General features: G+C 36.7%; 1 protein-coding gene across 4 annotated transcripts in view; it reads right to left on the bottom strand.

Annotated features, from left to right (window-relative positions):
• LOC116759529 (platelet glycoprotein 4) overlaps positions 1–26,409 on the bottom strand; it is a 54,010-nt gene extending 27,601 nt beyond the window's left edge. The window contains exons 1-3 of one of the 4 annotated variants that reach the window (XM_032643397.1): positions 26,081–26,409; positions 4,351–4,439; positions 3,659–3,867 (exon numbers count right to left, since the gene is read on the bottom strand). In XM_032643397.1, coding sequence (XP_032499288.1) covers positions 3,659–3,778 — 120 coding nt within the window. In that variant the 5' untranslated portion in view covers positions 3,779–3,867; positions 4,351–4,439; positions 26,081–26,409. Of the gene's footprint in view, positions 1–3,658; positions 3,868–4,350; positions 4,440–9,275; positions 9,319–19,017; positions 19,361–23,763; positions 23,836–26,080 lie in introns of those variants that run through there. The other 3 variants (XM_032643399.1, XM_032643400.1, XM_032643396.1) reach the window with 3 other exon arrangements.
• Positions 26,410–27,081: the final 672 nt, after the last annotated feature.

Below are 27,081 nucleotides of genomic sequence, written 5' to 3' on the forward strand. Positions count from 1 at the left end.
TTGGCACATTTTTTAATATTCCTCCTTCCCTCGTCACATTTACTTGCATTTCCACAACTTTTCCCATAGTCAAACTGTCAAACAGTCCTTTGACACTTTTATTGGAGCCTTCTTTGGACTTTCAAAATTTTGTACTTCAAAATCCAATTCAAATCTCACCTTCTTCCTGAAGTTATTGAATACTCTGAGAAAGTTCTCTTTCTAAATAATATTTATTTTCTACAGTATATGCTTTAGAATTCAATTATAGAGTTTCACAGGTCTCTGTAGTTTTTACAATATGCTTTCCCCAGTTAAAACTTATCTTTCTTGAGATAAATATTTATTTTATTCTCTTAGCCTCTATATAAAAGCCAATTTTTGATGACTCAAAACACTTATTTCCTCAGGATTAGCCATTATGAACTTAGAGATAAATAGTAAACAATTAAAATAGATGCTGGCACCTCTCATGCCATCTAACAGGGTCTAAATGAATAATATTGTTGAATAATAAGAAAGAATAGATGATCACTATTCAGCTACAGATGATCAATTATGTATCAAAAAAGTCTTAGTCTAAAATGCTGTGCACTGGAAGATTATTGTCACTTTTCTATTCTGAAGATTTTTCCACAAAATAAGTTATAGTCTCTGTGTTAGAACTGATCCTGTTCTCTCGCCCCAGAATATACAGAAGAGAAGCAAGTTTATAGAGCAGAAAGGGTGTTAACAATGGCAATTCCCTCTCGCACTATTAGATCCTCCCCACCTCACCATCACCTGTCTGTCTCTATTGAACTGTATTAAAAATAGGGCTTCCCTGGTGGCACAGTGGTTAAGAATCCACCTGCCAATGTAGGGGACATGGGTTCGAGCCCTGGTCCAGGAAGATCCCACATGCCGCAGAGCAACTAAACCCGTGCGCCCAACTACTGAGCCTGCGAGCCACAACTACTGAAGCCCATGCGCCTAGAGCCCGTGCTCCACAACAAGAGAAGCCACCGCAATGAGAAGCCCGTGCACCGCAACGAAGCGTAGCCCCTGCTCACCACAGATAGAATAAGCCCGCGTGCAGCAACAAAGACCCAATACAGCCAAAAATAAATAAATATATAAAATATAATAATAATAATACCAAGAAAACTGGGAATTCCAAGGAAGGAGATGGAATTTAATGTATGTTTTCAGTTAAATGCATGAGGTTGAAAATTTTGCAGTCTGTTAGCAAGAGAAAGGATAGAAATGACTATACTGTTATTAAGCAAATATAGCATGCAACTATAGAAACTGTACTTAAAAATGTCCTATTTTTTAAAAATCTGTTATACTAAGACAAGAGCTATAATGGTACAGTGAGAAAAGTTTTTAAATTTAAAGACTAAGCATTTTAGCTAAACCAAAAAAACACTGGAAAATAGTAACTTCTTGTCCTGGGTAACTAGATTTGAAATTAAATCTTCATATTTATTTGTCAATTAGGTCAGTGCTTTAGTGAAATATAATTGTATATGTTTATACTCCTAGTAAGAGTAAGATGTTAAACATGGATGAATGGATGAGACAGATCAAGGTCTTAGCAGGAACAGAAACTGCAGTATGAGTTGGTAGTCTAGCCCATTTTCAGATTCAGTTCTTGTTGTTCTCCATGTGCACTGTGCTTACTAACGTCTAGACCGCTGACATCTGAATCAGGCTGAGAGCTGAGGCCAGCATTCAGATATGTTTTATTTGGCTAGCACTGTATTTTATTTATTTTTAGTGAATGAAATAATACTTTATAATTTTGATTAAGAGGTAAAGGAATAGAGAACAACTGAATTTGAGATATTCGAGAGAATAATTTGGAAATTAATCTTTCAGTGTTTACTTTCCATGTTCATACAATGAACTAGGCTTCTATTCAGCCTCACTATATATGATATGATGCATCACATAACTTTGTATAAGTTGCCACAAATACAGGATACCTAATATACAGTGAATGAAAGAAATTTTGTCAGCAAGACTGCCCTCATAGCTCCATTTCACTTTATATTTGTTTTTCAGTTTTCTTAGATTTTCAATGTATTTATACACAAACTCATTTTGTCTATAGCATTGAAATAGTAAAAAAAAACAAAAAAAACAAACCAAAAGAATCAAACTTTTTTTTTTTTTTTGCAGTATGCAGGCCTCTCACTGTTGTGGCCTCTCCCGTTGCGGAGCATGGGCTCCGGACGCGCAGGCTCAGCGGCCATGGCTCACAGGCCCAGCCGCTCCACGGCATGTGGGATCTTCCCAGACCGGGGCATGAACCCGTGTCCCCTGCATTGGCAGGTGGACTCTCAACCACTGCGCCACCAGGGAAGTCCCAAACCTTTTAATAAGAATATCAAAATGTCATCTTTTTTTTTTTCTTTCACATATGTACTTTATTTTTCATCAATGGTAAAAAAAAAAAGCCTAACGTGCTTCACCTTGTAAGATTTTACAAAAAGGGTATATATTTCCAAACATATGTACAACAGATTTTTTTTTACACAATCAGAGGAACCAACAAAATATCCACAAATGTTGCATGCTAATTGCTCATCAACTAGCTCCACACACTTTTTCATGGTTTTGCTTCACTGTCTCCATCTTCTCTTTGTGTAAAAGCAGTGTAGCATTGTATTTTAAAAATGAACATACATGCCTTCGGGAAGAGCACACACTTTTAAATTCACAATAGTCCTTGTCTTGTTTTTACCTTGTTCTTGGTAGTTCCCCCCCCCTTTTTTTTTTAAACCTTGTCTCCAAACCCCTGAAGCCATTTGAATTTGCCATCCCTGGTTTAGGACTTCAGCAGATCTACTTTTCTTTATTCTAGTCTTCCTTCTCTTTATCAATTAAAGTTGGTGAGTATGAAACTGAATTAGAAGGAACTAGGGTGGGAGATAAACTCTAGTTTGTTGTACAAAGCCTATATATTAAGTCACTTTATTTTTAGTGACTTAACACATAGGTGATTAAATATATTTTAGGCACTTTTATTTTTAGTTTTGTTAAAACTATAGTCAACTTGTTACATATATACTAGGATATGTTCTAAATTACATTTCTCGAAGTACCTTCTAAAAGTCAATTATCAAACTTCATCAATAAGAAATGTTCATAAGACAATCATATATTATTACACATATCATATAGAGCAGTTTACCAAACAGAAATAATTTTTACCAGTTTTACCAAATATTCCTACATCAATTTTAAACAATTTAAACAATTTTGTTTAAGTTATATATATATTAAATATGATTTTACTTTTCTCAACATTAATCAAACTGCACCTATTTTATAAATGTACCCTCACAAAATAACACTCATTTCTCATTAAAAAGCTTATCAGCATACTCTGTTGACATAATTAAATGTAATTATTTCTACTTACCTACATACCTATAATAGTTTTTTATCAGAAATTAAATATTTAGACCTAAGATGACAGTGCATTCATATAGAATATGAATGGTAGAATATACATCATACTGTGACCACTTCTCTATCATGTAGAGTTTCAGTAGTTCACAATCACGTTTGTGTTGGAGACACATTATTGCCAGTTACAATGAAATATCAAACAGCCACCCTAAGCCAAAAAGGGATGGAAGATAGAATGAATCAGGACAGCAAGAAATAGTCTTGAAATTACTTGTACCTTTTTAATTTTCTTCTCAATAAGCATGTCTCCAACTGGCATTAGAATACCTCCAAACACAGCCAGGACTGCACCAATGACAGCACCAGCGATGAGCCCACAGTTTCGATCGCAGCCCATTTTTCTGGTTCAGGGAAAAAACTAAGGTTCAGCACCCGCTTCTTTCAAACTTCCAAGTCTGATGAAGGTGGTTTCCAAGAGGTCTGGTTCTATCATTAGAAGGAGATCATAAAACATAAGCATAAGTATGATACAAAAAGATCAAAGTACAAGGAAAACACACAACTGAAACAGATCATTTTGCCAGTTATAAACAGATGTTTTTTTTAAAAAAAAATAAAACTTTCTATGTCTTGTCCTTTCTTGATTTGACCTACCTACCAGTGGTAGAAGTAATAAATAATGTCACATAGAGCAGTTCTTCAAAGTTCTCCTCTTTAAAATTTTCTTTCTATGGATGATTAACATTCTGAAATCTTATCTAAGGAGAATATGCCTACTGTACTCTTGCCCTCTGCTTACCTTGCATCAGCCTGGGACACTTACGGGCATCTTCACCGTCTATCTGGCTTCTCCACCCCAACACAACCATCTGCACCCTAACTGGAGTTCTCCTGCAAACTGAATGTGGGTGGACTGATGTCTATCACATCTAAATGCTAAGCAAGTTTGGTGACAGATGTTTTCTTTACCTTTTTCACAAATAGAGAGATGCGGATTTTACAGGAAATGATCTGATGAGTCTCAGAGGAATCAATTCTTGTAATCAATTGTAAGCTATCTGTTAAAACAAAAAAGCATGAGTAAATTGGGAAAATACATTGCCAGAAAATTAGCACTAGACTACTCCCTAATAACATCAAAATTATAATCATTATTAAAAGAAAATTCCACTTTCATCAATATTGAGTTCATGCCTGCATTCTTTCTTATATACGGTGTTGAAAACATTGAAATATTTTAAAGAAGAGTACTTCATTTTCAATTTTTTTTAACATCTTTATTGGAGTATAATTGCTTTACAATGGTGTGTTAGTTTCTGCTTTATAACAAAGTGAATCAGTTATACATATACACGTTCCCATATCTCTTCCCTCTTGCGTCTTCCTCCCTCCCACCCTCCTTATCCCACCCCTCTAGGTGGTCACAAAGCACGGAGCTGATCTCCCTGTGCTATGTGGCTGCTTCCCACTAGCTATCCACTTTATGCTTGGTAGTGTATATATGTCCATGCCACTCTCTCACCTCGTCACAACCTCCCCCTACCCCTCCCCATATCCTCAAGGAAGTCCATGCTCTAGTAGGTCTGTGTCTTTATTCCCGTCTTACCCCTAGGTTCTTCATGACCTTTTTTTTTTTCTTAGATGCCATATGTATGTCCATCAACAGATGAATGGATAAAGAAGATGTGGACCATATATACAATGGAATATTACTCAGCCATAAAAAGAAACAAAATTTAGTCAATTTCTTTTTTTAATAACTGATTTTTAGGTAGTCTAAAGGTGAAAAGACTTTAAAGAAAATATGTAGAGGACGTCTAGTTTCTGTGATAGGCATTGCTTTCTTGCTGGTCTCACATATATATATTTTAACATATTCAAGGGCAATATTGTTCATTTTGTCATGGGCAACTGACTCATGCCAGTTCTGTTAAAAGCAACTAGATTGTGTCAGTATGTATGTCACTTAGTCAGTCTTATCTTTGGAAGAAAACTCTTAGTGGAATAAGTAGATCCTATTGTAACAAAGTTAATAAGACTTTATTATTCAAATATTGAAAACATACTCACTTGAGCTATTTTGGTTGCAATCACATTTTTTATAATGGGGTTGACCTGACATCAATAAACAGAATGTGCTTTGTAGCTTATAAACAAATATTCCCTACTTCAAAATGCCCCTGGCCAAGGAAAACAAAAATGCCAACAGAATGGAGGCTACAGATAAAAAAGAGGCACACGCAATATTTTTCTCAACCTTGTAAGTAGAATAATAATTATACTTTGTTATGGTCTCAGATTTTCCCTCCGTAGCTTTGTTGTGGTTGAAGTACCACTCTGATGATTTTATTAGTAGTTCTTTCCACTTGAGGAAACATTTCGTTTTTTTAAAATATTAATTGCATAGCTAAGAAAATAGTGTTAAGACTAATGTTAAGAAAATAAGACTTTTCCCCCAAATGGAAAAAGATGTAATAAAATTTTTTCATGGCAATTTCTTTATTTTTCATCCTTTAGGATCTCCCTTTACCAATGCCTTATAGCTAGGATACTTCCACTGGAAATCAGGATGAGCAAACTGATTCACACTGAGGTCCTCATGGCTAAGAAGCTTGAATAGTCATGAGTGTCACATGTTTTTTCCCAATGTAAACAAAACACACAAGCCTAAACAAGTGATTTATTTTTCCTGTGGAATTTTATGTGTCCCTGAGCAAGAAGAGTTGGCTTTTTATTAATTGCTTGGGGGTGGAGGGGGAAGAATATATGCTACCTCCTATGGCTTTGGCCAGGATTGTCATAATGCAGTGGAACAACTTATTTAAACCTGATAATAATGACTAGATATTCACAAGTACAATCTCCTTTGCAAAGGATAATTGTACAGCACCTTAAAATTTTTGTGAAGCATCATCCTTTTTGTTTTTGTTTTTTTATTTTTGCAGTACGCGGGCCCCTCACTGTTGTGTCCTCTCCCATTGCGGAGCGCAGGCTCAGTGGCCATGGCTCACGGGCCCAGCCGCTCCGCGGCCTGTGGGATCTTCCCGGACCGGGGCACGAACCCGTGTCCCCTGCATCGGCAGGCAGACTCTCAACCCCTGCGCCACCAGGGAAGCCCTGAAACATCATCTTTTAAACGATCATTGTAATTGCTGAGTAGAGAATGTCACCCAGGTGTTCTGTACTGTATACAAGTGATCATATCTAAGGAGAGCTTATCCTTAGGGATAAGGGAGCTTATCAAGTAATATTTTACTGAATGCCCATTTCATAGACCATTCCCCAGTTCAAAATCTGCAAGTTATACTTAAGGTAGTCATCAAAATACAGGGATCGAGCCTGCTGTAACTGAGAGACTGGAGAATAAACTGAAGCGTGATGGGCTACTCACTTGTCTCTTGCCAGCTGACCTTGGGCAAGTCACTTAATAGCTCTATTCCTCAGTTTCCTCATGTGTAAAATAAGATGCTAAGATGAGATCCCCAGTTTTTAATTTAGGCAGCTGAACTGGTTCTTCACTCAACTTCTTACATGGAAGACCAGGCAGAGTGACTTTGATCACAGCAGTGGCAGCAGTGGTGGGAACCCCAAGACCCTGATTCCTAACTTGGTCTCCCCACTCCCAACGAACACTATCCTATCCCATGTTTAGGAAACTTGAGGAGAATCTCTGTAGAAACAAAAGGACTGCAATTCGTTAAAAAATTGGGACACGAAATCCCGAGGGTCAAATTCTAGTTTTGTTTCTATAACATCATGAATCTATTAAAAAATACAACTCAAAGATAAAATCATCTCTTTCCGAAAGATATTGTATTTTCTATATAAACACCACTAAAAATTATTCAATACTAAGGTTATTTGCAATTCTGACAGATGGAATATAAAATGAGTTAAACATTACAAGTCCATGGTTTCTGAGATGGATAGAGGTGTGTATTATTTGCCCCTTTCCAGATCTATGCCATCACCTAGTTAAGAATCTACCTGACCTTTCCCAGAATCATTCTCCTTTATTCAAGCAGCCCCACGGACTACAGGAAAGAGTTTCTGCAAGGGGCAAAGAGTCCCAAGAAAGTCCACTGGATGACCCAGGGGGCAACAGGTTATTCAATGTCTCTCTAAACCTGAAAACTCATTATTATGACTTCCAAGGACCCTGAGCCCAGAGATGTGAAGTCATGGGCAGACCTGGGTACTGCCTAGGCTCTGTCTGCTTTGAATTTAAAACTGAAGTGAGATAGTGTACACAGCCCACTGCTGTTGAGTCAAGTTCATCAGAAAACAAAAGTGTCAATAATTTTTTGGGTTGAATTGCATGGTTAGACAGTTCCTAGTCTGACACTGTCTGGATGATGCATAAGCAAAGGTACAAGAGTTACTCTAACATTCCTGCATATGTGTACTGATATTTTCAACAGAAAAAGATTGAGTTTATCTAATTTTTCACATTTTCTATTGGCCGACATACTTTTGTTACCTTGATATAAGTTTCCTTTTTTTTCTCTAAGAATAGGCAAGATATTTCACATGTGTAGTGTAGTCCTCCTTTATCAATGGCTTTGCTTTCCACAGTTTCACTTACCCATGGTCAAAAGTGGTCAAGTGAAGGTAACTAAACCTGTAGAAAGCAAAATCTTGGCTACAGGGGGACTACTTAGGGTTTGGTGCTATCTCTGGGTTCAGGCACCCAATGAGGGTCTTAGAAGGTATCCTCCACACCCGCGAATATGGGGGAACTACTTACTCGTGTTCATTTATTATGCTTCAGTGCCCTGTCACCATAAGTTAAGTATTGCTATTATAATTATACTTTAACCTTATGCTTCATACTACAAAATTACAAACACAAGTTGACCCTTGAACAACACGGAGGGGTTATGGACCCTGCAGGCAGTGGAAAATCCACATATAACTATACAGTCAGCCCTCCTTATCTGTAGTTCTGCATCTGTGGATCCAACCAACTACACATTGTGGAGCAGGTAGTACTGTAGTATCTACGGAAAAAATTCTGTGTCAAAGTGGACCCACAAAGTTCAAACTTGTTCTGTTCAAGGGTCAACTGTAGTTTTATTCACCTGAAGCAAAGGAGGGACTAACAAATTAAGTAGGACATGAATTGAATACATAAAAGTTCAGGTTACTCAGGACATTCTATTCAAGAGCTTCATAAAAAAAGTGTAGTTATTCCCCACTCTCCTCTCACATGTAGCCATTTAGAGCACATAAAATTTGTGTTTTGCACACATGGTTTTCTCAGTAGTACAGCTTCTTACATAATAAAATTTATTTTACTTGCTAATATTAGATTAAGTTTTATTCTTTACTGTTATTTCTTCTTCATAATAAGACATTGAGGAGAGGACTGGCGGTGTGAACACAGCCTGCAGGGGGTTAGTGCACCACGGCTAGCCGGGAGGGAGTCCGGGAAAAGGTCTGGAGCTGCCGAAGAGGCAAGAGACTTTTCCTTCCCTCTCTGTTTCCGGGTGCGAGAGGAGAGGGGATTAAGAGCGCTGCTTAAAGGAGCTCCAGAGACGGGCGCGAGCCGGGGCTAACAGCACGGGCCCCAGAGACGGGCATGAGACGCTAAGGCTGCTGCTGCCGCCACCAAGAAGCCTGTGTGCGAGCACAAGTTACTATCCACACCCCCTTCCGGGGAGCCTCTGCAGCCCGCCACTGTCAGGGTCCCGGGATCCAGGGACAACTTCCCCGGGAGAACACATGGCACACCTCAGGCTGGTGCAACGTTACACCGGCCTCTGCCACCACAGGCTCCTCCCGCATCCATATCCCTCCCTTCCCCCGGCCTGAGTGAGCCAGAGCCCCGGAATCAGTGGCTCCTTTAACCCCGTCCTGTCTGAGCGAAGAACACACGCCCTCCGGCGACCTACATGCAAAGGCGGGTCCAGATCCAAAGCTGAGCCCCGGGAGCTGTGCGAACAAAGAAGAGAACGAGAAATCTCTCCCAGCAGCCTCGGAAGCAGCGGATTAAATCTCCACAATCAACTTGATGTACCCTGCATCTGTGGAATACATGAATAGACAACGAATCATCCCAAATTGAGGAGGTGGACGTTGAGAGCAAGATTTATTATTTTTTCCCCTTTTCCTCTTTTTGTGAGTGTGTATGTGTATGCTTCTGTGTGAGATTTTGTCTGTACAGCATTGCTTTCACCTTTTGTCCTAGCGTTCTGTCCGTCCCTTTTTTTTTAACTTAAAAAAATTTTTTTTCTTAATAATTATTTTTTATTTTTATAACTTTATTTTATTTTATCTTACATTATTTTATTTTCTCTTCTTTCTTTCTTTCTTTTTCTTTCTTTCTACTTTTTCTCCCTTTTATTCTGAGCCGTGTGGATGAAAGGTTCTTGGTGCTGCAGCAAGGAGTCAGTGCTGTGCCTCTGAGGTGGGAGAGCCAACTTCAGGACACTGGTCCACAAGAGACCCCCCAGCTCCACATAATATCAAATGGCGAAAATTTCCCAGAGATCTCCATCTCAACACCAACACCCAGCTTCACTTAATGACCAGCAAGCTACAGTGCTGGAAACCCTATTCCAAACAACTAGCAAAACAGGAACACAACCCCACCCATTAGCAGAGAGGCTGCCTAAAATCATAAAAAGGCCACAGACACCCCAAAACACACCACCAGACATGGACCTGCCCACCAGAAAGACAAGATCCAGCCTCATCCACCAGAACACAGGCACTAGTCCCCTCCACCAGGAAGGCTACACAACCCACTGAACCAACTTTAGCCACTGGGGACAGACACCAAAAACAATGGGAACTACGAACCTGCAGCCTGCAAAAAGGAGACCCCAAACACAGTAAGATAAGCAAAATGAGAAGACAGAAAAACACAAGGCAGATGAAGGAGCAAGATAAAAACCCACCAGACCTAACAAATGAAGAGGAAAGAGGCAGTCTACCTGAAAAAGAATTCAGAATAATGATAGTAAAGATGATCCAAAATCTTGGAAATAGAATAGAGAAAATGCAAGAAACATTTAGCAAGGACCTAGAAGAACTAAAGAGGAAACAAGCAATGATGAACAACACAATAAATGAAATTAAAAATACTCTAGATGGGATCAATAGCAGAATAACTGAGGCAGAAGAATGGATAAGTGACCTGGAAGAATAAATAGTGGAAATAACTACTGCAGATCAGAATAAAGAAAAAAGAATGAAAAGAACTGAGGACAGTCTCAGAGACCTCTGGGACAACATTAAATGCACCGACATTTGAAGTATAGGGGTCCCAGAAGAAGAAGAGAAAAAGAAAGGGACTGAGAAAATATTTGAAGAGATTATAGTTGAAAACGTACCTAATATGGGAAAGGAAATAGTTAATCAAGTCCAGGAAGCACAGAGAGTCCCATACAGGATAAATCCAAGGAGAAACATGCCAAGACACATATTAATCAAACTGTCAAAAATTAAATATAAAGAAAACATATTAAAAGCAGCAAGGGAAAAACAACAAATAACACACAAGGGAATCCCCATAAGGTTAACATCTGATCTTTCAACAGAAACTCTGCAAGCCAGAAGGGACGGGCAGGACATATTTAAAGTGATGAAGGAGAAAAAGCTGCAACCAAGATTACTCTACCCAGCAAGGATCTCATTCAGATTTGATGGAGAAACTAAAACCTTTACAGACAAGCTAAAGCTGAGAGAGTTCACCACCACCAAACCAGCTTTACAACAAATGCTAAAGGAACTTCTCTAGGCAAAAAACACAAGAGAAGGAAAAGACCCACAATAACGAACCCAAAACAATTAAGAAAATGGGAATAGGAACATACATATCGATAATTCCCTTAAATGTAAATGGATTAAATGCTCCCACCAAAAGACACAGATTGGCTGAATGGATACAAAAACACTTGCTGTCTACAAGAGACCCACTTCAGACCTAGGGACACACACAGACTGAAAGTGAGGAGATGGAAAAAGATATTCCATGCAAATGGAAACCAAAAGAAAGCCGGAGTAGCAATTCTCATATCAGACACAATAGACTTTAAAATATAGACTATTACAAGAGACAAAGAAGGACACTACATATGATCAAGGGATCGATCCAAGAAGAAGATATAACAATAGTAAATATTTATTCACCCAACATAGGAGCACCTCAATACATAAGGCAAATACTAACAACCATAAAAGGGGAAATCAACAGTAACACATTCATAGTAGGGGACTTTAACACCTCACTTTCACCAATGGACAGATCATCCAAAATGAAAATAAATAAGGAAACACAAGCTTTAAATGATACATTAAACAAGATGGACTTAATTGGTATTTATAGGACATTCCATCCAAAAACAACAGAATACACATTTTTCTCAGGTGTTCATGGAACATTCTCCAGGATAGATCATATCTTGGGTCACAAATCAAGCCTTGGTAAATTTAAGAAAATTGAAATTGTATCAAGTATCTTTTCTGACCACAACGCTATAAGACTAGATACCAATTACAGGAAAAGATCTGTAAAAAATACAAACACATGGAGGCTAAACAACAGACTACTTAATAACCAAGAGATCACTGAAGAAATCAAAGAGGAAATCAAAAAGTACCTAGAAACAAATGACAATGGAGACACGACGACCCAAAACCTATGGGATGCAGCAAAAGCAGTTCTAAGAGGGAAGTTTATAGCAATAAAATCCTACCTTAAGAAACAGGAAACATCTCATATAAACAACCTAACCTTGCACATAAAGCAATTAGAGAAAGAGGAACAAAAAAATCCCAAAGTTAGCAGAAGGAAAGAAATCATAACGATCAGATCAGAAATAAATGAATAAGCAATGAAGGAAACGACATAAAGAACTATAAAAGTAAACGCTGGTTCCTGGAGAAGATAAACAAAATTGATAAACCATTAGCCAGACTCATCAAGAAAAAAAGGGAGAAGACTCAAATCAATAGAATTAGAAATGAAAAAGGAGAAGTAACAACTGACACTGCAGAAATACAAAAGATCATGAGAGATTACTACATGCAACTCTATGCCAACAAAATGTACAACCTGGAAGAAACGGACAAATTTTTAGAAATGCACACACAACCTGCCAAGACTGAATCAGGAAGAAATAGAAAATATGAACAGACCAATCACAAGCACTGAAATTGAGACTGTGATTGAAAATTTTACAACAAACAAAAGCCCAGGACCAGATGGCTTCACAGGTGAATTCTATCAAACATTTAGAGAAGAGCTAACACCTATCCTTCTCAAACTCTTCCAAAATATAACAGAGGGAGGAACACTCCCAAACTCATTCTACGAGGCCACAGTCACCCTGATACCAAAACCAGACAAGGATGTCACAAAGAAAGAAAACTACAGGCCACTATCACTGATGAACATAGATGCAAAAATCCTCAACAAAATACTAGCAAACAGAATCCAACAGCACATTAAAAGGATCATACACCATGATCAACTGGGGTTTATTCCAGGAATGCAAGGATTCTTCAATATACGCAAACTGAACAACGTGATACACCATATTAACAAACTGAAGGAGAAAAACCATATGATCATCTCAACAGATGCAGAGAAAGCTTTCGACAAAACTCAACACCCATTTATGATAAAAACCCTGCAGAAAGTAGGCATAGAGGGAACTTTCCTCAACATAATGAAGGCCATATATGACAAACCTACAGCCAACATCGTCCTCAATGGTGAAAAACAAAGAATTTCCACTAACATCAGGAACAAAACAAGGTTGCCCACTCTCACCACTCTTATTCAACATAGTTTTGGAAGTTTTAGCCACAGCAATCAGAGAAGAAAAGGAAAAAAATGGAATCCAAATCAGAAAAGAAGAAGTAAAGCTGTCACTGTTTGCAGATGACATGATACTATACATAGAGAATCCTAAAGATGCTACTAGGAAACTACTAGAGCTAATCAATGAATTTGGTAAAGTAGCAGGATACAAAATTAATGCACAGAAATCTCTGGCATTCCTATACACTAATGATGAAAAATCTGAAAGTGAAACCAAGGAAACACACCCATTTACCATTGCAACAAAAAGAATAAAATATCTAGGAATAAACCTACCTAAGGAGACCAAAGACCTATATGCAGAAAATTATAAGACACTGATGAAAGAAATTAAAGATGATACAAATAGGTGGAGAGATATACCATGTCCTTGGATAGGAAGAATCAACATTGTGAAAATGACTATACTACCCAAAGCAATCTACAGATTCAATGCAATCCCTATCAACCTACCACTGGCATTTTTCACAGAACTAGAACAAAAAATTTCACAATTTGTATGGAAACACAAAAGACCCCGAATAGCCAAAGCAATCTTGAGAACGAAAAACGGAGCTGGAGCAATCAGCCTCCCTGACTTTAGACTATACTGCAAAGCTACTGCAATCAAGATAGTATGGTACGGGCACAAAAACAGAAATATAGATCAATGGAGAAGGATAAAAAGCCCAATGATAAACCCACACACATATGGTCACCTTATCTTTGAAAAAGGAGGCAGGAATGTACAGTAGAGAAAGGACAGCCTCTCCAATAAGTGGTGCTGGGAAAACTGGACAGCTACATGTAAAAGTATGAGATTAGAACACTCCCTAACACCATACACAAAAATAAGCTCAAAATGGATTAAAGACCTAAACGTAAGGCCAGAAACTATCAAACTCTTAGAGGAAAACATAGGCAGAACACTCTGTGACATAAATCACAGCAAGATCCTTTTTGACCCCCCTCCTAGAGAAATGGAAATAAAAACAAAAATGAAGCAACTGACAAAGGAGTAATCTCCAAATTTACAAGCAGCTCATGCAGCTCAATGACAAAACAACAAACAACCCAATCCAAAAATGGGCAGAAGACCTACACAGACATTTCTCCAAAGAAGATATACAGATTGCCAACAAACACATGAAAGAATGCTCAACATCATTAATCATTAGAGAAATGCAAATCAAAAGTACAATGAGATATCATCTCACACTGGTCAGAATGGCCATCATCAAAAAACCTAGAAACAATAAATGATGGAGAGGGTGTGGAGAAAAGGGAACACTCTTGCACTGCTGGTGGGAACGTGAATTGGTACAGCCACTATGGAGAACAGTATGGAGGTTCCTTAAAAACCTGCAAATAGAACTACCATACGACCCAGCAAACCCACTCCTGGGCATATACCCTGAGAAAACCATAATTCAAAAAGAGTCATGTACCAAAATGTTCATTGCAGCTCTATTTACAATAGCCAGGAGATGGAAGCAACCTACATGTCCATCATTAGATGAATGGATAAAGACGATGTGGCATATATATACAATGGAATATTACTCAACCATAAAAAGAAACGAAATTGAGTTATTTGTAGTGAGGAGGATGGACCTAGAGTCTGTCATACAGAGTGAAGTAAGTCAGAAAGAGAAAGACAAATACTGTATGCTAACCCATATATATGGAATCTAAGAAAAAATAACAATGTCATGAAGGACCTATGGGTAAGACAGGAATAAAGATACAGACCTACTAGAGAATGGACTTGAGGATATGGGGAGGGGTAATGGTAAGCTGTGACAAAGTGAGAGAGTGGCATGCACATATACACACTACCAAACGTAGAATAGATAGCTGGTGGGAAGCAGCTGCATAGCACAGGGAGATCAGCTCGGTGCTTTGTGACCACCTCGAGGGGTGGGATACGGAGGGTGTGAGGGAGGGAGACACAAGAGGGAAGAGATATGGGAACACATGTATATGTATAACTGATTCACCTTGTTGTAAAGTGGAAACTAACACACCATTGTAAAGCAATTATACTCCAATAAAGATGTAGAAAAAGAAAAAAAGAAAGCACATTTTACTCAAACATAAACAAAAACTAAGATATTGATATCTGTAATAACTTATTGTTTGCTTAAAGTACTTAAATTTAGAAAACAAAAAATAATCAAAGGTACAGGGAAGAAAACATATTTTTGAGACCAATAAGAAGGAAGAGAAAATAAGAAGAAATGTTTTAAGATATCACTAATCCCATAACTTTCTTCAGTCTCTATGGAGATCAGCTGTATCCTATCAGTTCACAGACGTTAAGTCCTATTCCTTTTGTAGAATTCATGAGTATATGTACACGTGGCTGTTTCTTTTTTTGCTGTCATATCTACGAAATGTTTCTAGATGAACTTATGAGATTTATGCCATTCTACTATGTTGGAAACCTGGTGATAGGAACTGAGACTGAGCTATAAGAAGCGTCTCCATTAGTAGGTCAGCAAAATAAAGTTCCCAGAGAATCTGTAATTATTCCCATGTTGCAGATAGAGCTGTGTTTCCTGGGAAACTCCACTCAGAAAAGGCATGGCCCAGAGGTACAGTTTCCTGGGATGTGAACTACGAAACTTTAACATTTTCAGATTATAAGAGTATGTACTTGTACCATAAATGAGTGCCAGGACCTGGATGACATTTTCTAACTCATGAGTGAGTTAGAAATTTCCTATTCTCTCCATAAGCCTTCCTTCCACTTTTCCTTGGAATAGGAAACCAGATCACACACCTCTGTTTTCCACTAGACACACACTGTGATTCTTTTGATACACAGTCTTCCTCACCTAATAAATACAGTATCTGCCCACAAAACGCAGTTTTAGAGTTCTGGGGGTGGTTAATTCAACAATAGGTTGAATATGAATGATGAAAATTAGCTTTCCAAATTAAGTTCCTGCTCACACTCTTACTTTATATGATATCTAGGTGTGTTTACAAAGCCGTGATTCCCTAGCCATGAGGAAGATGCAGATTCACATCAAACTAGTTAAGTCAGTCATTTAAATCTGGTTGTGTTTCATTATGTGGAAACAGAAGGGAATTAGACTAGTACTTATTTTACACACAATCCCAACATATAAAGAGAGTTAAAAGAATAGCTATTCTGGTCAAAGTTGGCAAGAACTGTGGCCCTTTCCCCTTTCCAGTCACATCTCATTTGGGCTCTGAGTCATCCCCACAGAACCCAACGGCTATGTGGAAAATATTTAAATAACTAGATTAGGAGATCTCCGACACCTTCTCTTATTCAAGTTACCATAATCCTTTTAATTTGTATGGGCATTTCCATCCTATCAGAATATATGGAGCTAAACATATATAACAGAAAAAAGTTTATAGACATCTACAATACAAAACAATAATATACTTTACTGAATTATGCCTTTCAAATATAACAAGTTAAAACTTGTTTTGGTGGTAGTCTTAGAAAATTAAAACAATAATTACATTGACTTCATTATTACACTAAATGTTCTTCTAGAAGCAAACCAACCTTTTTGGGGTAGTTTTTGGAGTACTTGAGTATAGAGATTACTATAGGTTTGAAATGATTCTCTTAGAGTCATGTCCGTTTAAATAGGATTATCTAGAGCCATTCTTTTGTTTGTTTGTTTGTTTTTGCGGTATGCGGGCCTCTCACTGTTGTGGCCTCTCCCGTTCTCTCCCGTTGCGGAGCACAGGCTCCGGACGCGCAGGCTCAGCGGCCATGGCTCACGGGCCCAGCCGCTCCGCGGCATGTGGGATCTTCCCGAACTGGGGCACGAACCCGCATCCCCTGCATCGGCAGGCAGACTCTCAACCACTGCGTCACCAGGGAAGCCCTAGAGCCATTCTTGATTGTTGAGTCCTAGATAGAAATGCTATTATCTCTTTTTTCCCAGCCCAACTCTTACTGTAAACAGTAGAATACTATAAGATTTGCAATTATTCTGAGCTTTGAATTCAAATAATTAGGTTCAATTCACAGTCTAACATTATAGTTTTCTGTGGCTCAGTTTTCTCTAAAATGTGTATAAATACATCATATATGGTTTAAAATGTCAAATAAAATTCAATGAGGTAATGAATAAAAATTCCTATCATAGCACATGTTATGTTATTTGAAATATTATGGAATATTATTTTGAACAATAACCTAATAGTAAAATGTTATTGCAAATTGGCCAAGTATTATTTTTTAAAAATCTAATAAATGTGTATAAGTTACACAAAGAAGAATGATTATTTCCAAAACTCTTAGGTTACAGTAAAATCTGATGAAATAGTTTATTCTTACGTATACCAGGATTTAGAATATTATGCAAATGAAAGGGCAGCTTCTAGGTTAGACTAATGCTCCTTGAAACTTTCAGCCATGACTTGGGCCAGTGAATTAAAACACGTTTGGATTAAATCAGAAAATAGTTACAGAATCCATTCCTTCAGGAAGAAAAAAAAAATCCACAAGTATTTTTTGCTAACATTTTCTTAAAAATTAAGCGTAGCAACAATAACTCCCAAAATAAATTCCAAAAATTTTAGTACACTCTGTCCAATACCTCTCCAGTTGTAATTATGTTATTCCTCCCAGCTTAACTTCTGATGAGTTTGTATTGGATTTATTGTTCCGGTCTCATAATGATTTTGGTAAATGAAAAAATTTCTATGTATTTTTCCTCTCATAAAATCCAGTCCACCACTGGACTCTCTACATAACAAAATTTTTTAAAATTATTATTTTGGTTATTTTTTGAACGAATACTAAAAGCACTGTTTCTTTTCCTAATTTAAAACTACACAGTCAAGGACTGAAAAGTACATGAAAAGATTTCAAAAACATCTTTCAATATGTTACAATTCCAGAAACTGTTAGAAATTTACTCTAGAGAATTTATGCCATTTACAGTTATGTATGAATTCACTTACTATAAATTAAAACTTTTAATTTCTCTAGAATGATTTGTCCTTTAAACTTTGTATCATCATTCAAGAAAATAATTTGCTGATATTTGTAATAAGCTTCCTAAATATCCAAAAACTTTAATTTTGTTATTTTATTCTGTTACCAAATTTTATATAATTTATAAACATTTATATAAATCAGAATCATTATTTGGAACTAATACAATTAACCATCCCCAGTAGCAATTACAATATCTTTGTTCATTTAAAAGAAAATGCTTAATAAGAATATATCCAAAACATGCACTGCATTTAACCATGTAGACAAAGTCAGGTTCACTAAAAGTTGTGAAATTAAGATAGAAGATTAAACAAAATAATGACTCTCTAAAATAATAAGTAGTTAACAATTGCATATTAGAAAGCATGCTGGCATGGAGTGGCAAGTCATTTATAAGAACTAATCCTACTATACTGGTTTTTATTTATGTTGATTTTCATTCATAATTTAAATTAAAAATCATGTATAAATAGCCTAAGTAGATAATGAAAGTTCTGCAATAATCAAATTGGATAGTACATCATTTTAAATATTAACAAATAAATATTTACAAATAAACATAAGATTTTAAACATCAAGAAACAAAATGTCATAGGCTGGTAGACAAGGTTTCAATATTTTTTTAAACATAAAAGGTAAGAAGACTGATAACTTGGAAAACAACACAAACCTACGTTTTAAAAAAAGCCTAATGACTTCAAGAAAACAGTTCCTGCTTGCTGTTGCTGTTCTATAACTTCTAATGGGTGTTTATATAGTAGTGTCATCTGCTATCATTTGGGAGATAGAAATCTTTTTACTTAAAAAAAAAATCATTATGACTTACCTTTAAAAAGGCTAAGAAGGATTTTTCAATCAAATGCTCCAACATTTGAACGGTCAATTCTTAGTAGGACCAAATGGTATTCTGCAGAAAACCCTACACTGAAATCCCCATTATAAAAAGTGTGAGTTTAAATATGCTTTAAGAAAAAAAAAAAAAAGAGACAGACAGACAGACGTCAGATCCCAGTGAGTGTTCTGTTGCAAGAGTAATTAAAACAACAAACAAACAAACAAAAACCCCACACACATCCCACCACTGATATGGCTCCTACAGGTCTATTTTTATGTTCTGGTAAGGACCCATTACCTATATCTGAGATCCTCTGCAGTACTTTTTTTTTTTCTTTTGGCCATTTTCCCATCCAAGTAAGTTAGAGGCCAGAGAGACAAAAGGAACTAACTTGTTGAGTGGCCTCTAATATACTCTTTTACTACAGAATCATTATTCCAGATGATAAACTGGGCCCAGGGGTGGAAAGTGTAGATTGGGCAGAATTATCAGAGTCTAACTTTCCTGCTTGAAAACCTCATTTCATAAAGTTTAAACAAAGTGCACTTTTCATAAATCTAAAGTGTGTTGAGCCTAATAATTGCGAAAACGACTGGAGACTCTGTCAATCAACAAGGATAACAAACAGACGTTTATAAAAGGAAATAGCCTATTGTTCTAGCTGGAAGTTCTTCACTATTTATTATTTTCTCTTAGTTTTATAGAAGTTTCATGAGCACAGCAAAATCCTTCTACAAAAACCCCCCAAATTAACTTTCTCTTAGATCTCTTCAGATAAAAAGACAACTGTTACATAACATTTAAATAATTCTACTATTTAGGATGACCTTTTAATACAAAAAAGCATATACTAAAGTTACTTTAAAAGAAAGTAATTATTTTAAAATCTAACCAAATCTTGCACTTTGGGAGGATAAAAAAGACCCTCAATATTAAAAGTACATTTTTACAAAGAAATTCTCAGAAACATACAGGCAAAAATCAAAATCTTCAGAAGGTTAAACTGTCATCTATCAGACAGATCAGCTAAATAAATGCCTCTAAGTCAGCCTTGAAAGACAACAACCTAACAGTAATAGGCAGAAATACATTTAGTTCATCAGATTGTATTTAAACCAGTCCTCATTGGATTGCTTGTGCTGTCACTTCTGGGCATGTGTTGGATCCTCTCATTTGCTAGCTGTGCAATACAACTGGAAAGGAATCCAAAGCACTTTTTTTCCTCTAGCATTGCTTTCTTTCTCCAGGATATTTTTACAGACACATTTATTTAAAAATTAATAAGTTATAAAAGTCTTCAGGTATATTAGAATTTTTAAAAAATATCTGATCATTTAATTACAATAAAGTAGAAATGGCCTTCTGTAATCTCATTATGATTGATGCTTTGCATTTAAAAAGAATAACTTACAGAGATTTCAGATAATTTAAAAAGATGATTCCCTTGTAATTGTGACCTTTTACCTTTGTGGTATTAATAAAAAGGTAGTATAAAAGCTAATTTAATAATTATTTTGATTAAGAGTATCTATTTTATTGTATTTAAGCTACTTTGATACCTTTCCTTCTCAGCCTTCTCACAGATACACACACATACACACACCCTCCAGTGTGACAATTCAGAAAGAGTCCACCAACATAGGAGTTCAGATGCCATTTTAAACAGCATATCTTAAATATATTGAAAGGCTAGTTAAATTGTTATTGTTTTAAATTTTGGTTGTGTCAGGTCTTGGTTGCAGCATGCGGGATCTTTCATTGCAGTGTGTGGGCTCTTCGTTGTGGCGCATGGGCTCAGTAGTTGTGGCACGCGGGCTTAGTTGCCCCGCAGCATGTGGGATCTTAGTTCCCTGACCAGGGACTGAACCCACGTCACCTGCATTGGAAGGCGGATTCTTAACCACTGGACCACCAGGGAAGTCAAGGAGAGTTAAATTATAATGAAAATTTGAACACTGTTAGAGAAAGATGATTCAGAAAAAATACGTGTAAAATAGATGCCTAAGCTGACACTGAACTTACTTGGATCACTATTTACTCAGTAGCCTAATGCCATCCAAATCCTCTCTCTCTGGAGAGGAAAATGTCACACCCTCCCATGAGCAGCCCAAAGAATCAAATTTACATTCCCAGAGGCAGCTGTTAAGTGTTCAATCTCATAGGCAACCGTTCTGAGTAGCTTAGCACACAACACACAGGAAATCTAGAGCTAAGTAAAATCTGCAACCATATATCTATATTTTGAGCAAAATATTCACCTTGAACAAGGCAGAAAACTGCCGCACCCATTTCTGAGTAATGCATGGTGGGGTTTTCATTTTAAAAATATAATGTATGCGCAATATTTTGAAGGGATATTTTTATATGAGGCTATACCTTGCCTTCTGTAAATCCACTACAGCACTAGACAAAATTTAGTAGAATGAAAGATAAAACTGTCAATATGCTTAAGTCAGCTTAGGCACAGTGCTTTGGGAAGTCGTTTTTTTCCTGGAAGACCACTTAGAATTTGGAATCAGACAGACATCCATGACTTCTGATGTTACCATTGCTAGCTATATTGACTGGGGATTAGGAGTTAAACAACTACTTACTCTTATTTTCTTAATCAAAAAATGGAGAATGAAGTCTTTATTGAATTTGTTACAATATTGCTTCTGTTTTATGTTGTGGTTTTCTGGCCGCGAGGCATGTGGGATCTTATCTCCCTGACCAGGGATCAAACCCACACCCCCTGCATTGGAAGGTGAAGTCTTAACCACTGGACCACCAGGGAAGTTCCCATATAGTTTTGTTTACTGTGCTAGGACACTAGTAAATAGCAGAAAGTGAAATGTAAAAGTATGTACTTTTTTTGGCAGGGGGAGTTTTACCAAATTTCTGTTCATACGTGTACACAGCAATGTGTGAAAATGCCTGTCTCACACTGGTTTACACTAAACTTTGTTTTTAACAAGTATTTATTTTATCGGTAAATATTTAATTGAGTGAAGGTTCACCTATTTTCTTAAGCATATTGGCATTTATATTTTTAAATATTTGTGATAATATCTTTGTTCATCTTTTTTTCCCCCTGTGGGTTTGTTTGTCCTTCCTTATTAGCTAGTAAGGCAATAGCCAGTCTTCTGACATTTGACAGTTTTTAAAACGTTTTTGACTATTTTAAACTTTATTTTTGTTGCATTTTTAAATTACTGACAATTTCAATTTTTATGCCATTAACTTTCACAGCAATTCCTTTTAGGTATTGTGTCATGCTTTGAAAGTCTTTCTCCAAGAATATAAAAAATAATAAACTTTCTTCTAGCATTTGTATGGTTTCAAAAAATCCTTTAGAACAGTATTTCTAGATGAGCTGATTCATGGAATTTAACACTTGTGAAATAAAAGAGGAAGAGTAAAGTACGTTGAGTAATTATAAACATTGCAACATATGTGAGAAGCAGACAATGTAGGCATAATAAGTGTTCTAGAAGAGGAATCACACAGCCCAAGTCCTGACCACAGCTCTTTTCATAATAATAGGTTTTGTGAACTGGGCAGCACTCAGTCCTCATATTCCTGATTTCCTTTCTTGTCAAAGAGAATAACTACAGAGCCTACCTACAGCCTCAAGCTGAAGATCAAATCATATGTTAGATTTAAATTTAAAACGTAAAGTTGTATGCAGATTCTATATAGTAGATAAAAATTTTTAAGTGATTCATTTTTTTTACAGTCTAGCAAATGAAAAGAATTTTGGTATCATCTGCTTTGCAATTCTAGATTGTATGTGCAATCAAAGACCTATAAATTATGATGATGATAAGGTAACAGAGTTAACATGTATTGGGGGCTTGCTGTCTGCCAGTTGTTGAAATAAGTGTTTCACGTAAGTTATCTCATTGACCCACCACACCAGCTTACTATGTTCTTTAGACAACTAGTTGAGGTCACACAGCTAGCATGTGCCAAAACAAGGATTAAAACCCTGAAAGACTGACTGAAGAGCCTATACTCTTTCCCGAAAGAAAAAATATATATATATAAATAAGTTCTTGATCAATACCTCATTTACGTATTCTTTTCAACCCAGTTGTTCAAATTGAATAACAGTTATAAATAACGTCCTCTTAGAAAATGATATCTAAGTACAATAAACAAGGAATGAACAGTGAACATATTCTGTAAGTGGCAGTTAACAGAATTATTTTGAGATTAGCTAAAACAAAATTCATTCTGAAGACCTATAACACATAACACTGTAAAGTATCTCAAAACATTAGTCACCAGTGTAAAACCAAGGCAAAATTCGTCTTATCACTTTAATCCTTGGGCTAACTAATCATGAAGATCTATACACACACACATATTTATGCCCATGCATACGACACCTGATTGTGTGCGCTATACAAACAAATACCTAGTTTTTCAATTGCTGTCTTACATTTATGGAAGTATTAAACCAGTGGCAGGTTCTACCTGCTTCATGTGGTGAGGAGGGCCTTCACATGCAGGAATAAAAATAAATATATATGTACATAACCTTAAAAGAGAATATTAAATGCACAAGACATAGCAGTACACGGTAATGCCAGCGAAAGCTTGAGAGATTAAAATGGAAGTTTTTAATATCACGTTTAAAGGAAAATTTCAAAGGACGTCATTAAAGGTAAAATGCAGAATATCAGGGTCATTAAAGTTTAGACTTAAGCTATGTTGTCTAATGAATAGAGCACACAATGAAAGTAAACTTACTGCATTAGTGATATAAAGTAAACTTCCCCCTATGTCTCATAGAAGTCATGGTAGGAGCTGTGTGTAAAAGACAGATTAAAGAGAGAGCACCTCTGTATATGTGGATAGTCTCATGTGGGCTGGGCCAGATCAATATGTAAATTTCACAGGCCTTCTAAATATGTTGGCGCACCTATCTTTACTTGAACTGTTTGCAAAACAGACTTAACTCTCTAAGGAGAGTGGGGGAAAGTCAACATTTAAGCAATACTAAGAACCTTAAGGAAGTGTTAAGATCAGCATAGTTGTCAGGACAATTTGTGTTCACACATTAGAAAGGAAATTATTAGGGGGAAAAAAACAGAAATCTTCAGGTAAAAGAATAACTAGACCTCAAAGCATGTTGTTATGAAATAATAAGAAAAAAACAATAATCAATTACAAAAATAAGCATTTAGCTAACCAAATACCAGAAAAAGGTTGAAAAAAATTATGTGAGCAATTAATTTATAATTTCACATGGCAGAAATATAAAATTCATTGAATTGAGGGTACAACAGAGTTTTGTGTTGAGAAATGTCATCTACACTATAAATAGTCCCTGAAGTGGGGTCTTAAAAAGGAAATCAATAAAATAATTTTAAGAAGGGTTACAGAAATCAATTTATACATTCACATTAGCTGATGGCTTGATCAAGGTGATATGCTATGAAAGGCTAAAAGAAGCTTTCATTGTGATGAATGTATAAAACCAGAAAAGAAATCAGAGGAATAATGAGACTTAAAGTGATTTTGTTCCATGTAGTAAATAAACAGACATACTAACCATACTCTCTAGGCTGTCTTTTAAACAATTATATTGACATCTATGCCATCTGACAATCTGTTAAGTTCAGAGATACACAGCACTTGGGTGTCAAATTCCTGAAAGAGTTAAACTCACATAATGCATGCATAGGCACACACACGCACGCACGCACGCGCGCACACACACACACACACACACACATACACACAGACACTTTTCCAGGGACATGGAAGCATACCTAATTAAATTCTTTTTTTTTTTTTTTTTTTTTTTTTTTTTTTTTTTTTTTTTTTTTTGCGTTATGCGGGTCTCTCACTGTTGTGGCCTCTCCCATTGCGGAGCACAGGCTCCGGACGCGCAGGCTCAGCGGCCATGGCTCACGGGCCCAGCCGCTCCGCGGCATGTGGGATCCTCCTGGACCAGGGCACGAACCCGTGTCCCCTGCATCGGCAGGCGGACTCTCAACCACTGCGCCACCAGGGAAGCCCTAAATTCTTTTTTAAAGCTGAGAAATAAAATACTTTCTAAGAAGTATGTCACGTAACAGTAATTTATCTTAGAAATCACCACACAGGAAATAAGATATTTCTGATGCCTTTCTTTTTCTGTTTGTTTGCTTGAAAATGGAAAAGTTTGATCCCTCTGCCCTGAAACTTTGAAGAAACATTTGTCACAAACCTTGCATTTGAGTGGCACAGCAGCTTCTGCTAGAAGCTTTAAAGAAATATTAAACAGCCTATCAAACCCTATAGTGAAATCAAATCATCATTTTCCAGGTTGGTGCTCAGTGGGCTTAAGGGAAGGATTTGCTCGTGGATAAGCCAGAGTTTTCTGTCTTCCAAGAGACCAAAGGGTTTGGTTTAGAGTGCTGCTTCTGAAATGAACTCCTTGGAAGAACTTGAAATAAATTCTTAAGATTTCCAAGAATCCATAAGGATTCAAAGTGGGAACATCCTGCTCTAAATGTATTTTTTAGTTTGAACAAAGCCTCGTGTAATAGTCTGTAAAAACAAAACAAAAACCTGGGTAACACACATACATACCCACATATGGAGTGTATGGGTGTGTGTGGCTATATATGTATCTAATATATCAAATAAAACTTCCAGAAGCAAATATTTTCCTGGAAATGCTATACATCATTTAAATTTCTTTCTATATATCTTATTTTCATGACTATATTCTATAAATCATAAACGTTAAAATCCAAACAGAATAAAAGTGACAGACTACTATTCTATCATGCATAAGGTAGATATCATAAAAATTCAGAATTCTAAAATATCAGAACCCTGCAACTGTTCTGCATGTTTCTCTGTGACAGTTGGTTATCCGCTTGAATGAAAGAAATGATAACTAGTCAGGGGTACAGCAAAACCTTCCCTTTAGTATCTGCACACTTAAACTTTGAATAATAGAGAAGTTCAACTTACCTATTAAACTTCATTTTAGCCCTAACGTTTTAGTAGCATCATTAAAGTTTGTTTCACATTAGGGGGCACTGACAATGGACTTGATAAAGGAATTTACCTTATGGTTAAGTAGAAAGAAATCTTCTATTCTGAAGTAGGTTTAAATAACATCAGCTGTGTCTTTATGCAAGTGTCTGTCATCCTCATCGTTCTCCAACAAGCGACCAAGGACTCAAATCATGTTCATTCTCACCATCCCCTTTCAGATTCCGGAAAGTTGCTCTTCTCTTTTGTCCGGAGGTTGTGACTTAAGTAAACAGTAGCAGATTATGGAATCTGAATTGCTATGGAATGTCACCCTAAATGACTCTACTGGTCCTCCTAGTTTTGCACTGGTTGATTAGTACATTTATCCTCAGAGATTGCTAACACAACTGTTTTCCTGGCTTTCAGGGCCCAGGGCCCTCAGTTGTGGTATTTAGCAAGCAAACTGTCTTACTCCACATTGCTTCCTGTTCATGGGTAAAGATACAAATGTGAATCGAGATGTTTATGTTATCCAAGTGTGTTTCAGTGTACTCTGTAGTACACCTTTTGTTAAGGACACAGGGCTTTCCTGTTGAGAGTGAATACACTGAGATCCTCATTGTTTTCCCAATCTGTGTGTACAAGGCTTGGGGCACCATCCTCCATGCAGTCCAAGGACTAAAAACATTTTCTGGACATGATCCAAGACTGTTGCAGGCCTGTTTTTCCTTTCATTTTCTACAACTCCTCAGGGAAAACTGGATAATCACAGTAGGTTGAAGAAATGAGGACTACAGCGATTAATATTTGGAGGTGAAATAAGCCCATAAAAACCATACCATTTCATGCAACTCAAAATTAAAAACCACTAAATATTTCCCATGTTATAAATAAGTCTGTCCCAAAATATTATTTTTATAAGTTTCAGTATAGACTTCTCTCCTCCACAAGATTCCAGTTTTCATTTTTCCTTCTTTTCTTCCTTGGTTTACGTTGCATTTATCTGTCCTAGCTGATTTTTATTTGACATCTCATTTTTATCTTTCTAATAGTTTTTCAAAATTAAATGTGGTTTTAGGTATGTAAGTTTGA

Source organism: Phocoena sinus, chromosome 9 (genome assembly GCF_008692025.1).
Source record: "Phocoena sinus isolate mPhoSin1 chromosome 9, mPhoSin1.pri, whole genome shotgun sequence".
In the NCBI taxonomy this organism is placed as follows: Eukaryota; Metazoa; Chordata; class Mammalia; order Artiodactyla; family Phocoenidae; genus Phocoena; species Phocoena sinus.